The sequence below is a fragment of the Pan troglodytes genome, chromosome 3 (genome assembly GCF_028858775.2).
Source record: "Pan troglodytes isolate AG18354 chromosome 3, NHGRI_mPanTro3-v2.0_pri, whole genome shotgun sequence".
Taxonomy (NCBI): Eukaryota; Metazoa; Chordata; class Mammalia; order Primates; family Hominidae; genus Pan; species Pan troglodytes.
In genome coordinates, this window is record NC_072401.2 from 109,509,841 (window position 1) to 109,525,799 (window position 15,959).

The 15,959-nt window shown below is 43.0% G+C and overlaps 1 protein-coding gene across 15 annotated transcripts in view; it reads right to left on the reverse strand.

Moving 5' to 3' along the window:
* LEF1 (lymphoid enhancer binding factor 1) overlaps nt 1-15,959 on the reverse strand; it is a 120,084-nt gene that overhangs the window by 1,626 nt on the left and 102,499 nt on the right. For 6 of the 15 annotated variants that reach the window (XM_063809722.1, XM_063809719.1, XM_063809720.1 and 3 more), the window contains 2 exons: nt 14,967-15,015; nt 14,263-14,303 (listed from right to left, as the gene is read on the reverse strand). The exons of 4 other annotated variants lie outside the window; for them this stretch is intronic. In XM_063809722.1, the coding sequence (XP_063665792.1) occupies nt 14,269-14,303; nt 14,967-15,015 (84 nt within the window). In that variant the 3' untranslated portion in view covers nt 14,263-14,268. Of the gene's footprint in view, nt 1-14,262; nt 14,304-14,966; nt 15,152-15,959 lie in introns of those variants that run through there. 5 more of the 15 variants (XM_517386.8, XM_009448113.5, XM_009448110.5 and 2 more) reach the window with 2 other exon arrangements.

A 15,959-nucleotide genomic window follows, 5' to 3' on the forward strand; every position in this document is an offset into this window, starting at 1 on the left:
ACATAGGACAGACATATTCACATTACCCAACGCACTGCCAACTCCCGTGATGCTATGTGCTCTGTCCGCTCACACTCACAGCCCAGAGGATACAAACCGCTCCCTTTTTCCTTAAGATCTTACAATTTTCAAGATTTTCTTTTTCCTTCCTAACATCTAGGCTCTCTAATGATAGCCTCGGAAAGGACACTCAGCAAATATGTTAAAATAATGTTGCCAGATATTGGTGATAATGATTTTCAAATAAGAGAACTCCCACATCCTCAAAGCTTTAACGATCTGAGATTTTTTAAAAAGTGATTAAAAGTAAAATGTAACATTGTAACAAGATGAGACAAAGACAAAAGGAAAGTAAAAGCATGGCAAAGTTCCGTTCCTTCACTCCAGAGAGCACCTGCTTCCGCTGCTTTGAACTTAGGGAGGCTGCTTTCCTTTGGTGGCAGCGATGCTGGAAGCACCTTCTCAACCTGGGTCCCTTGACAGCCTCAGATGAATCCCAACACTTTGTGCTTGTGATTGTGCTATCCGTGTTACAAGCACAAGTTTCCTTTTAGAAACTCATTCTAAATAATGGTGGATTATCGTACACTTTCATTTCAATGGAAAAAGAAAGTAAAAGAGAAATAAAAGGAAACTTTGACATAGTTTAATACTGAATACAAAAGTCTAGATGGCAAGTTACAGTCCACAGAGTACTTTCCATGGAAGGATGGTGATCTATGGAATGGGAACTGCGAGGACACCTGCCCTTCAGGCTGTTGGAAAGAGAGGTTTGGCTCCTATATTTAAAGTGCTCACAAAGTGCACAGCACAGAGCAAGCCCTGCAAGCAGGTTAGCTAGTATTATTATTCCAATTACGCCCAATGCGGCCCCTAAAGATGATCGGAACTGCAAAGAAGCTATTTGTATACCTGGGTAGCTACTGAAAAAGCAAAAACCAACCAACCAACAAAACACAAAATAGGAGGAAATCAGTCACAGAATGATTTCAACTGAGGAGGTCCTCCAATGACAATTTCATTTTCTATTCTCCTGGAAAATCAACCATTCCCTGTTTAACAGGAAAACACTACAGCATTGTGATACTTTTACTGAACAGAGGTATGGATCTCGCACGCAGGAGGATCAAAGAGCTATGAAGGACCCTGCCTTTCTATGGAGAAAGAAACAGGGCTCTAGCAGAGCCTGGGGTGGGAGAGAGGGCACCCCACAGATTCCTATTTACATTATAATTTTGCATCACAGATTTTCAAAGGCTTGGTCCAGGTTGCTCTTCCTGGGAAGGTTTTCCTCTCAGTCTGACATGAAAACATTTAGTTTCCTGGTGAGGCCTGGCCTTGCAGTCCTAGGCTAGCGCCTGAGACAAGCACTGGGACTCAGAATAGACTCGCCATTGGCAGCCAGGAACGCCTGAGGGAGACAACCTGCCCTTCTGTTGGGCCATCCCACCACTGCCTGGCACAGCGAACTGTGAAGTACTGAGGTACAGACAACTTCCATGGCCCTGCTGTGGCCCCATTCTCAAGTAGGGCGAACACCTCCAATCTAGAGCACCCTGCACTTCCGGCTCCACCAGTCTTCTTGTCCCTTCCCTGCCTTACCTAAGGGTGCCTTCTCCTCCTCTCTTAAGCTGAGTACAAGTGATAATATAGTGATTAACACAAACATGGGTGCCCAGAGATAGCCATTTACCTAAAGGATAGTATGTCACTTGCCAAGAAAGAGTCTATATCTCCTAATAAAGTCATTTCTTTCCACAGTCTCACATTTTCCCACCTGTTATTTCCTTATTCCATGGGGTCACCTTGCAAATTCTCCTGGAAAGTTGGCTTCAGAGAACCTCTGTACAGTTGCTTACCAAAAAGCAACTAATCCCTTTCAGGGACTAGTGCTTAAAAAAAAAAAATAGCAAAGAAATTCCTTCACTATGAAATGAGGCAGTTTGTCCCTGGTGGCTCTTTTAAAATACAGGGATGTCAGGGGAGACCAAGTCTTACTTCCGAGTGGGAGAAACGGGGGCCTTGCAGTGTTGCTTTACAGATATAAAACAGGTCCAGTCCAGATTATTTTCAAGAAACCACAGGCATGAGGCTCCAGGGGCTGGAGCTTTCCCACATCTAAGGCTTCACTGGGGGGCTGCGGCTGAAGCTGGGCCAGGCCAGGCGAGCCCCGGCACAGCCCAACCCACCAGTGAAGTCTGCGCAATCAAAGCCAGCAATTACTGCCCTCCGGCTGCGGCTGGGCTTCAAAGGGAGTGAGGCAAGGCCCATCTTACATATGTTCAGACTTGGGCTCCCTCCACCAGGAGTCACCACGCATTTGTACTGGGGATGCAAAGGCGGCACAAGACCCCACCCCACCCCATATAACCGAACCCCCCTGATGCTCTCCTGGACCAAATTCCAATCTTGACAAAATATCCCATCAACCAAATGGAACCATGAACCCAAATGGGTAGAGTTCCTTACTAAAAGCCCAAGCAATAAAGGTGAATCTAAAGATTTCAAGAGTGGGCCTGTTTCTGGGAGGTCAACAGCACCGACCCCGGGCCAATAGGGCTTTACAGACCCTGACTCAGGAGTGAAGAAAGGGAAAGGGGGAAACTCCTTCTCTCTAAGCCCAAATAAATGTAAAATCCTACCAAAAGCAGAGCGCTTGGCCAGCTCATGTCCTGGGGGTTCCTCCCCAGGCTGTCCTCTGGAAGAAAGGGCCAAGGAGACAATTCTATGGGTGAGCTCTGAGGTGGTGGAGTGGAGGGTCAGGAGCAGGCAAGGGCCAGCCCTGTCAGGGTGCCACTCAGGGCTCACTGGCCAGTCAGTTCAAGCTGTCCAGGCCAAGGCAAGGGCAGCAAAGCTGGTGTCCAGGAACAAAACACACCCCTGCCCCATCATGTAATATCACTTCCTTATTCAGAATTGGTGAGGATACAAAAAAAGTGAGTTGGAATAAAAGACCCTTTCTTCGTTGTCCTCTTCCTTTTACGCCACTCTCAAATGCTACTAACAAGAGGCAGGAGCCTTAAACGATGTGCAATTTGAGGGGAGAATATTAGAGATTGGTTTTATGAGAGGTAAACAGATTCACAGATTTTAATTGCAAAAATGGAATTCCAGCATCACACCACACACCTCATGCCAATTGTCTCCATTTTTACACCTTGGGAAAAACTGACAAAAGCCTGTGATTTGAGGGTGTGAACTCTTCTGCTGCACAATGTCATGTGTGTATGAAGGAAGAGAGGTACAGACTTCTACAGCAGGAAGCAAGCGTGACAGAGCTAGTCTAATCCTGTTTTTTTAGCAGAGACTTAGGAATATGGTCATAAAATGACTGGCCCATGGTGACCCCTAGAGAGTCCCAGTGCTGGGCTGTTCCCCAGGCCTCCTGGCATCATAAAAGTGACAGTCTTGTTGACTTGAAGGTGGTCTTGTCTGCAAGAAGCTGGTGAGGGGGAAGGAACAAAAACACTGTCCACTACGCACTGATTTGCCAGGCACTGAGACATGGACTTTAGAATTTCACATTATCATCATTACAGTTTGCATCTTCCCACCCACTTACAGATAAGGACACTGAGGCTACCTGAAGTTCAGTAACTTGCCAAAGGTCACCCAACTAATAGGCAGCAGGATGAGCCTCTGAACTCTCAACACGTGTTCTCTCCACCATACCTTGGAACTAAATTATCATTCACTTTCTTCTCTCCTTCCTACCTTCCATCATTCTGTCTGTCCATCCCCAGGCAACAACCCCTGTATCCTGGTGGAGGCAGTCTACATCTGTAACAGTGCAGCCACCCCCAGGATATCACGCTCTGTTTGAAGAAAGATGATAAAGAGAAACAAACGCATAAGTTAACTTTGAAATTTAAGTCCCTAAGACTGGAAATATAACCTACAAAAGCCAGCTTCAGCTCCTTGACAGTAAACATTACCCAACATTTGAGAAAAAAGAAAAATGAAAATGTGTGGTTAGGAAGGTTAACACTGAGTTTTATTTCTGCAGCTGAATGACTCCTTAGTCCCAGCATTCAAGACTAGTTAGTTAATCCCCTAACCACAAAGCTCTAAAGCAAAAAGATTCCCAGAAGCTGGAGGTGGGAGGAAAGGGGTCATTGCCACTCCTGGATTCATGTTCTACCAAGGCAAGGTTGAGTGACCTGTGCGGCTTCCTCTCCTGTGGCTATTCAGAGTGAATTACCATCAGCTCAACCAGACTTTGGCAATGTCAAGATGACTTTGAGACAAGCCTGTGACCATTAATGAATTACTCCAGGGGAATTTTTCTGTAGCTACTGGTTTCTCTTCCTGATCAGCCTAGCCCTCTGTGTCTGTCTCCTCTGTGAGGACATGTGTCCTATTTGTAGGCCAGACCTCCTGGTGCAGGTCATGACCGCTAGATCCTTCCTACCACGGGAAACATGGGAGAAATGGTCTTGAGCAAGTTTTGAAGGAGAGAGCCTCAAAAGCCCATTGTAGTTCTGTCAGCTGAAGTGCTTCCAGAGGGCAATAACTAGCTAGGTAGACCTCCCTCATCTACTCACCTCCAAACGCTATCCAATCCACATTTCTCTCAACAGACGTTCTCTCACACTAAAGATGCTAAGTTCACCTTCTACAAATGAGGTGACAGGATCAGGGCACACTTCGGTCTTTTTTTGTTTTGTTTACCCAAACCAAGCCCTTCCACGGTTATGCCAGCATTTGTGTGTGCACCTGTGCATCTGGTTAAGCACAGGGAGGTGATAACTTGTATGGGTTAGAGTGTGGGCTCTAAGGACTGACAGTCCTGGGTTGGGTTTGGATCCTGGGTCCATCGGTTACCACCTGGAAATCTCGGGCATGCACTCTGAACGTACCAAACACGTTTCCTCATCTGTAAAGTGAAGATAAGAAGCTGCTCTACCTCATCAGGTGCGCTGCGGGATGTGGGAGACATATGTGCAGAGCCGGGCGAGTGCAGGGCAGACGCCCTGAAGCAGCGTAGTGAGTACAGTAACAGCAGAGGATGGAGAACTGGGGCTCAGAGCTGATGGTAATTCACTCTGCAGACGCAGCGCTGCTACTCGCCAGCTGCGTGGCCCTGGACAAGTGATTATTTTCTCATCCTTCAGACAGAACTGAAATCTGTCCCCTCCACCCCACAATGGGGCTGCTACAGAACGAGAGGAGGCAACACATGCAGAAGCATCTGTTAAAGCCTCCGGAATGTGGCAGGTGGTCCATACAGGTTGGGACCATTTCTGCTGTTCCAACTTCACACGACACATTCGGGGCAGCAAGCAAGATTCATACTATTACAGAACTTCTGGTAGAAAATTAAGACCAACAGGGTATTCTGCCAATTAATTAAAATATCTCTTATGAAACAGAATGCTTCTAAAAGCATGATGCTAGCTGAGAAAAAGTAATCCCAATACAAAAAAAAAGTTAGATTCACAAAAACGATATATAGGCAGTTAGAAAAATTTAGTGTAGAGATTGATGAAAACCTTATGCCAAAAAGTGATAATTTTTAATGCTTTTAATTTTTCTCTCATTCTGTCAAAAAGAATAAAGTTACTTTGCTAAAGGTCACAGACAGCTATGAGCAGCAGGATTTCCCACTCATCTGGCTCTCAGTAACATGGTAGCTTCATTTATGAAGAACACTGCTGAGGAAAAACACGTTAAAACTATCTCAAGGTATCACAGTAATGTCATGAAATGTATGTGCAAAAATAGCACATTTTAGCCTTCCTTAAAATAGCACATTTTAGCCTTTCTCTATACCCCAAATCAGACCCCATTTACTTTTAATTTACATATTATTCAATTAAGCTTCATTTTCCTGGTTCCTAAATCCACACAGATCAGAAGAAACATATTATTGTGGGTACAGGGTATAGTCCCAAACAGCAAAGGAAGCCACAAAAGAATTATTAAAAAGCAGTTTCTTAAAATTCCACGTTATTTGGGGTCATTTAGAATAGTATTATACAAACCACCATACTCCTTGTGGCATATATAATATTCACTGTAAAATAATGGCATGAGGTATTCGTATTCAAATCAATTTCAATGTACTCTGCTGAAGAAGACAGAGTTGCATCCAAAAGTGTTTTGAAAAATTACATGTTTTGACACTTAAAGATGTAAACCATATAGCTTCTCTGAAAAACTCCATTATCCAGAAGGGCTCATTTCCACACAGTTCCTCACAACTCAGTAACAAACAGTTCTATTAAACAAAATTTATCCAAAATACTTCTTTTTTATTCTATATTCTAGTGCATTGATCTTAATTCCATTTGGTAAGTTTTCATGAACAATACTAAACATGAAGCATTTCAAGAGGGTTTTAATGAACCTCATATACTCCTCTCCCTCTGCTATTATTTTTTAACGGCATCAGATCAGTCTTGCTACCTGAGGGTCTATTTCTCTATTTCTGCTCCCCAAGGCAACTTAAACACAATTCTAGCTCTTCTGATCATTAAGGAGAGAAAAGATAATTGATGGAAGGGATACTGCCCATTCTTAAAAGCTTTCACTGTACCCATGAACCCAACCCAATTTCTTTATTAACACAGAGCTGTCTAGATAAAATCACCCCAACTATCAGCTTCCTAGTGAGCTATAGCGGACATCTGTCGGGCTGCTGTCCAGCTCTCCTCTCCATTATCCCAACTCCAACACTGTTAGAGCAGTGAGCTCCTGACAGCCATTTTGTACAATGTGACCTTCTCCTCTGGCCACAGCTGATTATAGATTGGGGTGGAAGTTTGACCCAAGTTGGGCTAACCAGAGTCGCTTCTACAGAATTTGAAAGAATTATTGTCTCTTTGGGAGCTGATATTGTAACAACATATAGCTTGAGTGCTCTAAACATAAGGCTCAGAGAACTGAGAGAGTCAATCTGGGAAGGGAAGGAGGAAGTGATTTTCAGGGAGGGGCAGATGGAAGCAGCAGGGAAAGTGTCTGGACAGCTTTCCAATTTCCAGCTTTCTTTTTGGCCCAACTGCTCTACTGTCCTTGGATTCCACAAGATGCTCCTATATCCTTAAAACACATTTCCCCTTTCTCCTTAAGTGAGCACCGTTTGTTTCCGGCACTTGCCATCAAAAGGCTCCCATGAATGCACCTAGGAATCCTGGAACAATGGCCAGGATGTGAAAACCTGCAGTCCACGCATAATTGAGTCTAACCACACTGTCATTATGCTGCCATTGCTATTTAAGACAATGAAACCAAGCCTGAGATTATCTGTAGTCAAGTGTCATCACCTTGTGAATCCTGTACACATTTCCTGTTAGTCTGTGACAGGTGTCACAGGGATTTGTGAACACAAGCATAAAAAGAAGGAAGACACAGGTAGGCCGTCACCTCAGACTGGAGCATTCCCAGAAACGACACATATGGGAGCCTCTCCGGGCCACCACAACCTCCACCTCCTATGCAGCGATCTGGCAATCCATGCAAGATAAACAGCACGCCAGCAGTCACTTCCACAGGACCTCACCACTGTGGTAAAATGGCGGCACAAGGTACCCCCAACTGGGCTAGGCCACTATTCAAAAAAAAAAAAAAAAACCACTGCAGGCCAAGTGTGGGACAGTGCTGAGCAGGGTGCAGAAGTTTTCCCAGGAGGTGCCGACCTGTGGCCAAGGGTAGCTGCGCAGCCACGTGTTGCCCTGGCTGCCGTGCGACACTTGGTTCTCCCCAGTTTGACATCCCCCTTCCCCTCCCTAGATGCAGGCTTCCTTCCCAAGAGTTCTGAACCCCCAGGGGTCTTTTGCTTGTTTGGTAACAATTCTAGCTGAGGTGCTTTCTAAATATGTTACAAAAGATAAAGAATGGAAAACAGGATGTCATTTTTTCACTTTCTAGTTGTTGAAGCCTTAATTTTTACTCTGAGACTTGGACAAGACTTAAGAGTTCTTCAGCTGCCTCCAATTTCCTTTCAATTTTATTAATTTTTAAGACTCTGGCTTTGTTTTCTAACTAAACATAACCCAGCAGCTTACTGATATTTAATGTTGGTGACTACATTGTGGAACAGAATTTGGAACAAACATTAGGCAAAAGTGTCAAACTTACCAGAGTGAGCTTCAAAAATCATAGGAAATAAATATTTTTCTCATTGAGACCACTGAAAATATTTAGAACACTCCCTGGCTGCTCTAAGAGGACAGGGCTAAATGTTGGACACCAGGCACAGCTCCTGGCAGACCCTCAGGGTTGCAGTCCTCTCACTGGTGCTTCTATTCCCACTCTGCAACTTGTCAGCTCTGTAGCACAGCTTCACAGGACCCAGGAGCCCCAAGTTCTCAACCCTTAACCACCTCATCAGGCTCTCGAACATCATCATCAAAGAAAAGCCAGAAACAATCTTCTTAAAAAATGTAAATCCAAGCACTGAACATTAACTACTATATTGAGCTTAGCAATTACCTCTCATGCTCATCTCTTGGCCCTAGGGAAATAAAGGCTGAAGTTTTTATTTAGCCAAATGTGTTTAACCAGATGATTTTTTTTAATCTTTTTTTTTTCCCCCGAGACGGAGTCTCTCACTGTCACCTGGGCTAGAGTGCAATGGTGCTATCTCGGCTCACTGCCACCTGCGCCTCCCAGGTTCAAGTGATTCTCCGGCCTCAGCCTCCTGAGCAGCTGGGATTACAGGCGCCTGCCACCACACCTGGCTAATTTTTTGTATTTTTAGTAGAGACGGGGTTTCACTACGTTGGCCAGGCTGGTCTCGAACTCCTGACCTCATGATCTGCCCACCTCTGCCTCCCAAAGTGCTGGGATTACAGGTGTGAGCCCCTGTGCCCAGCCTTTTTTTATCTTTTAAAGTAGCCTGTTCCTTCTTTTAAACTAACTCTCATGTCATATAACTAAAAGAAATAAAGTATCTAAAAATATCTTTTCAATCTATATAATTTAAAGGTGGTAGGCTTTTTATATTTGTTTTGATAAAGTAAATATTAATAAGCCAATTTTGAAAATTGTTTAATTAGTAAACTCAGAGTCATAATTCTCTCCAGCACTTCAAAAATTATAATTCTTTACTTCTTTAATTTCATATAAATCTTAAGTCAGGAAGAAAGCAAAGTTCAGTATTTGATAATAATCTCTAACTTGTGACAAATTTTAAGGTGGTATTCCAAATCAAACATATCCCAAACACCAGAAACTCACATCAATTCTATTACTGTGCTATCAAACCCCCAAATTCCGCCACCAACCTGACAGCTCGAGTGCTATCTACTACAGGAAGCCTTCCTTGATTTCACTCCGATTTATATACTTCTTATTCTCTTTGTTTTTATATAAGGCACAGCATGCCACTTCTTCACAGCATAAAACATACTCTTTTATAACTACCCACTTAATATGTCTATATCTTCTTAAACTTGAAGCTCCTCCAGGAAGGGATAGGATCTCATTTGCAAACACCCCCACCGCCTAACAGGATTCGTGACTTACAGCAGTCCTCACTAAATGTTTGCGTGGTGAGTAAACAAGTGATTAGTGTTCATGACACCGGCCTTCCAGCTGGACAAAGGACAGTGTGTGCAGTCTTATCCCCTGAGGCCCTGGGCTCCCAGCATTCCCACAAATGACTAGTCCGAAAAGCTAAACAGATGAATCTGGCCTCTCCCAAAGATCCTGCAGCTTGGGGACCACCATCTCCAACCTGGAGGAATGGCTTTTAGGGATCTCATTTCCAATTATCCTAAAAGTTTCCCCACAGTGTCGAGACCACATTAATGGTAATTTATTTGTTTCAATCTGATTTCACCAGGGTGAAACATTTTTTAATGCTCAAAAGTAGAAACACACGGGGAGACAGGAACACGACCGGGTGAATAAAGCACTGATTCAGGAGCCAGCCTCTCCGCTGGGCTGCATGCGGCCACTGCGCTGGCACTGCCCATCAAAAAATGGGAAGCATTCCATGAAACCCATAGGATCTTTAAATAAATGAAAATACAAGTTTTTTGTTCTTACTTCATCACCTAGGTTGGAGTGCAGTGGTGCAATCATAGCTCACTGCAGCCTTAAACTCCTAGGTCCAAGCTATTCTCAATCTCAGTTTCCTGAGTAGCTGGGACTACAGGTGTGTGTCACCACACCCAGTTAATGCTTTTTATTTTTTATACAGACATAGTTTTGCCATGTTGCCCAGGCTGGTCTCAAACTCCTACCCTCAAGTGATGGTATATACCCTCTGCCTCCCAAAGGGCTGGGATTACCAGCATGAGCCACTGCTTCTGGCCTAGCTTTACCTTTACTCGTCAACTTCCCTTCAGAATTGAAAACCAGCTGTGTGATATTCCACATCACACTCTGACAGACTGGTTTGTTTTTTGCTTTTTTTGAGACAGAGCCATGTTCTGTTGCTCAGGCTGTAGTGCGGTGGTATAATCTCAGCTCACTGCAGCCTTGACATCCCGGGCTCAATAGATCCAACCACCTCAGCCTCGCCAGTAGCTGGAACACACCACCGCACGCAGCTAATTTTTGTAGAGAAGGGATCTTGCCATGTTGCTCAGACTGGTCTCAAATTCCTGGGCTCAAGCAATTCACCCACTTCAACCTCCCAAAGTACTGGAATTACAGGAATGAGCTACCATACCCAGCCTGGAGGATTGGTTCTAATCAAGTATTTTACTATTTCTAAGGTGAGGTCAGCACTAGTATGACTGTAGTCTGGCAAACAAGGAACCATATTATTACATTAGTGGAAAATCAAACCCTCAAACTAGAGGCAATGCTTCGAATATCCCAGGACACAAGGTAGCCATCCTGGGGAGGAAGGAGGGACACAGGGGATGATCTGTACAGGAACTGAAGAACATCCCCATCATGTATAAGCCATTTTCAAGGTCGTGCAGAAGCTTTATAGTTATACAGAGCCACTCGGACATAAAATGATGACTATAAATTAGGAAATAAAAAAAGAGATCTGAGTCCCTATAATAACACTGGGAGGCAGTGCAGACCACACAAAAGCAAAGCAGACCAGAAAGTTGGACTTGAGGGAGAGACAGACAGGGATCTCAGAGGACGCTGGGCACAATCCTTCACTTATACTGAGAAACCAGAGGCTTTAGGTGACCTGCCCCAGGCCGCACAAATTTATACAAGAGCTAACCTGGGAGACTGGGTGGCCTCATTCCTGGGCTCTGCTCTTTCCCTAACATGACGCTCTGTTCCCTTTGTCTTTCATTTCTTTGCCAGGGCTCTGTTCCAGAACAGAAGACCCCCTCCATTTTTCTGTGATAACAGTAGTTATTTCTAAGTGCCACCTCCTCGGAGGTGCCTTTCCTGACAATCCAATCTAAAAGCAGACCCCTAAGTTACTCCCTAACTTATTTTTATTATAGTACTTATATTTTCCTGTTTGTTTTTTTTAAACAACTACCCTCACAGCAACATAACAAGCACTGTGAGAATAGGGACCTTCTTTGCTCCATCCAACACTCTATTTCCAGGTCATACAAGTCTCCATAGGGCCTATCTTAGGTGCTCAATAAATGCTGAATCATGACTGTAACAAGTCAGCTACTATACAAACAGAATGTTTCTGAATTCCTACAACAAAGGAAGGGGTGGGGGTACAACAGAAATAATTATCATGTCTAATTTATGGAAATCTTTATGAAGGTGGATCTGAGCTCCTCTCTACTCTACAATTCTTATCCAATAACTGCCAGTTCTGGTCTCCAAACTCGGATGGTGTGCAGGGCAGTGACTTCAAAGGCTGCATGACTGATCCGGGAATGAGAGGGAGGGCAACACCAGAGACTCTGATTACAGGAAGCTCAACCAACTGGAGCCTCACCAGCGGCGGGATGGCCTGAGAATGTTTTAGGGGGGTAGGGTGGAGAGAGAGGGTTATTTTTGTTTTTCTTGCGCAGGATAGAGAGAACATCTTAACCTTAAGAAAATATAAATAAGTGACAAGAAAGCACAATGACAGCTGTGACTTACTAGAAAAAGATGTTTGGGATACACTTTAGGACAAAAATAGCCATCTTTTACATCTAAAATACCATAGGATGCTAATCTTGAAGAACACCAAATCGACTACCAAACTCTGAAATACAGAAATACATTTTTCCATGCTTTTTAATATAAATAGTTAGCTTTACAGATTTTGGTGCAAACAGAAGTGAGGTAAATCGAGTGCCAGCCCTTGGCACACTGCCATTCTGAGGGCTTTCTGTTTACAGGCAGAACATGAAAAAACTTTTGGCCATTCCTAAGTGTTCAGTAATTAAAACAATTTTTTTTTTCAAAAAAAAAATTACAAGGCTTGTGATTTTGACTAGATTTACTTCTACTGTGAAGCCATGAGCTACTGGGGTGGGTGTCTTCAGCCATGCTTACATCCTATCTGTGCTTCTAATAATGGAGCCAGGTGGCTGGCTCAGAAGAGGTTCTCGATTAATAGCCACTAAGTTAAAATGAGTATATTATTTTTTGATCTTATATGAAGGGATGGTCCTCCTTTCACCTGGAGGAAAGCTTGCCACTCAGTATTAGTTTAGAAGAGTTTTGATATCATAAAACTACAGTGATGGGATTTGGAAAAACCTGGGGAATCTGAATAAAGATGAAAAAAGTTTCACAGAGGAGAGGGCAATTGACTTAGGTCTCAGTAGGAGGAAGGAGCGAGTCTGAGCTCCAACTGTGTGCTGGCCGCTGGGCAGATCCTGCACATCAACCACCACAGAGGGTAGGTATCGATATTCCCCTTTTCCAGGTAAGGAAAATGAAGATTAAAAAGCTGAAGTAGATTGCTCAGGGAATCAACTGATTTAAAATTCAGATCTATTTGGTACCAAAATCTCTGCTGGCCCCTTTTGGGCAAGTTGTTTGAAACCTCAGCACCAAAATTAAGTTCTAAAAGTTTAGGTAAGGGCCACCTGGTTTAGTCAAAAGCCAAATGAGCTGCAGTAAACACTCTTCTCCTAAGAAACACTGCACACGCTTATCCAGTCCTCTGTAGAGGAAATGGGCTTTCAAAGCCCAGGGACAGCATGTGTGGTGCCCTCTTGCCATGTGGGGAACTGCTAATAATTTTGTTTGGACTGATCATAGGACTCAGAAGGGCGAGGGTGAAAGTGAGGGGAGGCAGAGAGCAAGAGTGACTGGGGGCAAAGCTACAAGGGCAGGACTGGGCAGACCCACACACTAAGTGGCGGGTGCTTTATCTTTTAGCCAATGGGAAGTACTGGCTAAGTTTCCAGGTCGGGAAGTGATGCACAATCTGAGTTGTAGGAAATCCCTCCAGGAGCAACGTGAAGGATGAACTGGTAGAAAGAAAGCCTGGAGGCAGAAAAATTATTAACGTGTATTACAGTACTCCAGATGGAAAGTCTGAGCACCTGAACTAGGGCTATGGCAGTGGTAAGTGTGAGAGAAAAGGCTCAAGACAGACCCCAAAGACAGGGATTGGTGATTGACTGGATGTGGGTTCTTAGAGAGGATTACCAAAGGCAGCTCCTTTGAGAACTGTTACCAGGAGAAGAGGTACACACCCTGCTAATTTAAAGCTTAATAAAGACCAAGCCTTAATTTACAATGTCAGGTTCCTTGGGCTAGTGGTCATGTGGAAATAAATAAAAAATTATAGTAAAAAGAAATAAAATAAATATTACTTATAAATACTAGAGTAAAATCTAGCAATAGTTACCAATAAAGAGAAATACTTGATAGAAGAAACACAGTTAAATAAGTGCCCATGCCATATTAAATAATAGAAAAAATATAAAGCATACATAGCTTTCTGACTAGAAACAAATACATTACTTTTGAGTGACTACATGTGATTTCAATTGAGAAAAAGTGTCTACTGAGCAAAAGCTTGGGAGTTCTGGGCTAAAATGGTGCTCCTCAAACTCACCCTGGATTTGCTGAGTAAGATGGCATTTTGCTTACTGTTTGTTGTTGTTTGTTCTTTTTTTAAGCAGGCCGATTTGCCACTGATCAGTAAGAAATGGTTTAGAAGAAAGAGTTAGGGGAAAGGAAATGGAGGAAGAATAAATGGGCCAAAGAGGATAGAAGAGAAAAGATAAAAGCATACTATATTGCAAATACATAGCCGGTATAAAAACCATCAGATTTTTTAAAGCACTAATTTGATTTTGCTGAGTTCTCCTCTTTAAGGAGCAATGTCGAATGAACTCATTATGAGCAAGAAGATTCACAAGCAAGTGCCTCTTTTTATAACAACTAACGTCAGCAGTAGGACCAGAGAGTCGTTCTTACCATGTTTCAGATGTAGGCAGCTGTCATTCTTGGACCTGTACCTGCAGAAAATTGTGTCTTTAACAAATTTTTATTGAAGAGGTTTTTGTACATTCCAAATACGTAGTAGCTACAATATCATGTGAACTTGTTTGCTTTACTTTTCATGGTTCTTATACCAGCCATTTTTATTTGTGCAGTACAAGTAGTGGCCTTATTTTTAATGAAAGAAAAAAGGAAAATAAATGGGACCTCGCTGATGTCTTGAATTAATGTACAAGAAAGACAAACCCTATCATTATGTTTTAAATTTTTAAAAAGCCCAAATCACAAAAGAGATTCTCAAGGGAACACCAGGTAACATCATTTAATCAACATAAAATATTGTATCTTTAAGGAGTTATATAACATAGTAAAAAGGCAAGAGTGTTAAAGCAAACACAGACAACAGAAGCAAAAATAAAACAAACAAACAAAATCCCACAGTTTACAACCAGGATTCCAGGTGACAGGGTTTGGGAAACAGTTTTTACATGTACCTTCCCACAGTCACATTTAAAAGAAGGGTCTTTCAAATTTTTAAAAGAATTTCAGGAAGAAAAAGCAGAGTTAAAGCATCATGAGTTACAGTCACAGAAGAAAGCAGTGTGTAGAGAGATGCAAACTGCTTTAAAAGGTGTTTGTCAGAAGCCTGAGGATTGACTGGAAAGTCTCATGGTGCCTACCTGATGTAGATTCCTGTAGTTTCTCTCTCTTCCTCTTCTTTTTCTTACCCTGGAAGAAGAGAGGTAAACTGTCATGTCACAGATTGTACCATGAACACACAGATGAATGTGATGTGGAAGTACAGGCAGGTGGTCAACAAAGAGGTAAAGATGACTCATTCTCTCTCCCTCTTCACCATCTCTATCTAGAAACAAAGTCAGAAAGCAAGAGAACGGGAGAAAATAGTGACCTGGTGACCTTTGTCTCTATAGCTTCATATTTAACATCATCAATATTGACACCGTGGGTAGACACTTTGTCTCTCTTTCTCTCTCTTACTCACTCACACACACACACACACACAATGATGTCTTAGAGCTGTGGCCATAGAGCCTTCTCTCTCTCTCTCTCACACATACACACACACGGATAATGATGTCCTAGAGCTGTGGCCATAGGACCCTCTTCAAGGAAAGCCAGCTTAATGAGCCATTCCTTTTCTTACTAACCAACACACTTAGAACCCACTTCTGGTAGTGCTTAAGATAAACCTTACTGTGAATTCCATTGTCTGATTAAAAGTTCCCTGGTGTTAATTGAGTACCCACAGGCCCTGTGGCACAGAAACGACAAAACCAAGGAGAAAGGGAGAAGAGAGTGAGAGAACCTGAGAAAACTGAAGATATCTCAAAGACTTATTTCTAGCAATTAAGGACCTTGCTTCCCAAAACAGACAAAATAACATGGATATGCACACCATTTTAAATACATTTCAAAACATCTCAATGCCAAATTAAAAATCTTAGATCCCACTTACAGTGGTCTAATTTTCCCTTTTCCTTCATAACTACTTTGTCCTCAAAAATAATTTTGGGCTGGGTGTGGTGGCTCACACCTGTAATCCCGGCACTTCAGGAAGCCGAGGTGGGCAGATCACGAGGTCAGGAGTTCAAGACTAGCCTGACCAACATGGTGAAACCCTGTCTCTACTAAAGATACAAAAATTAGCCAGG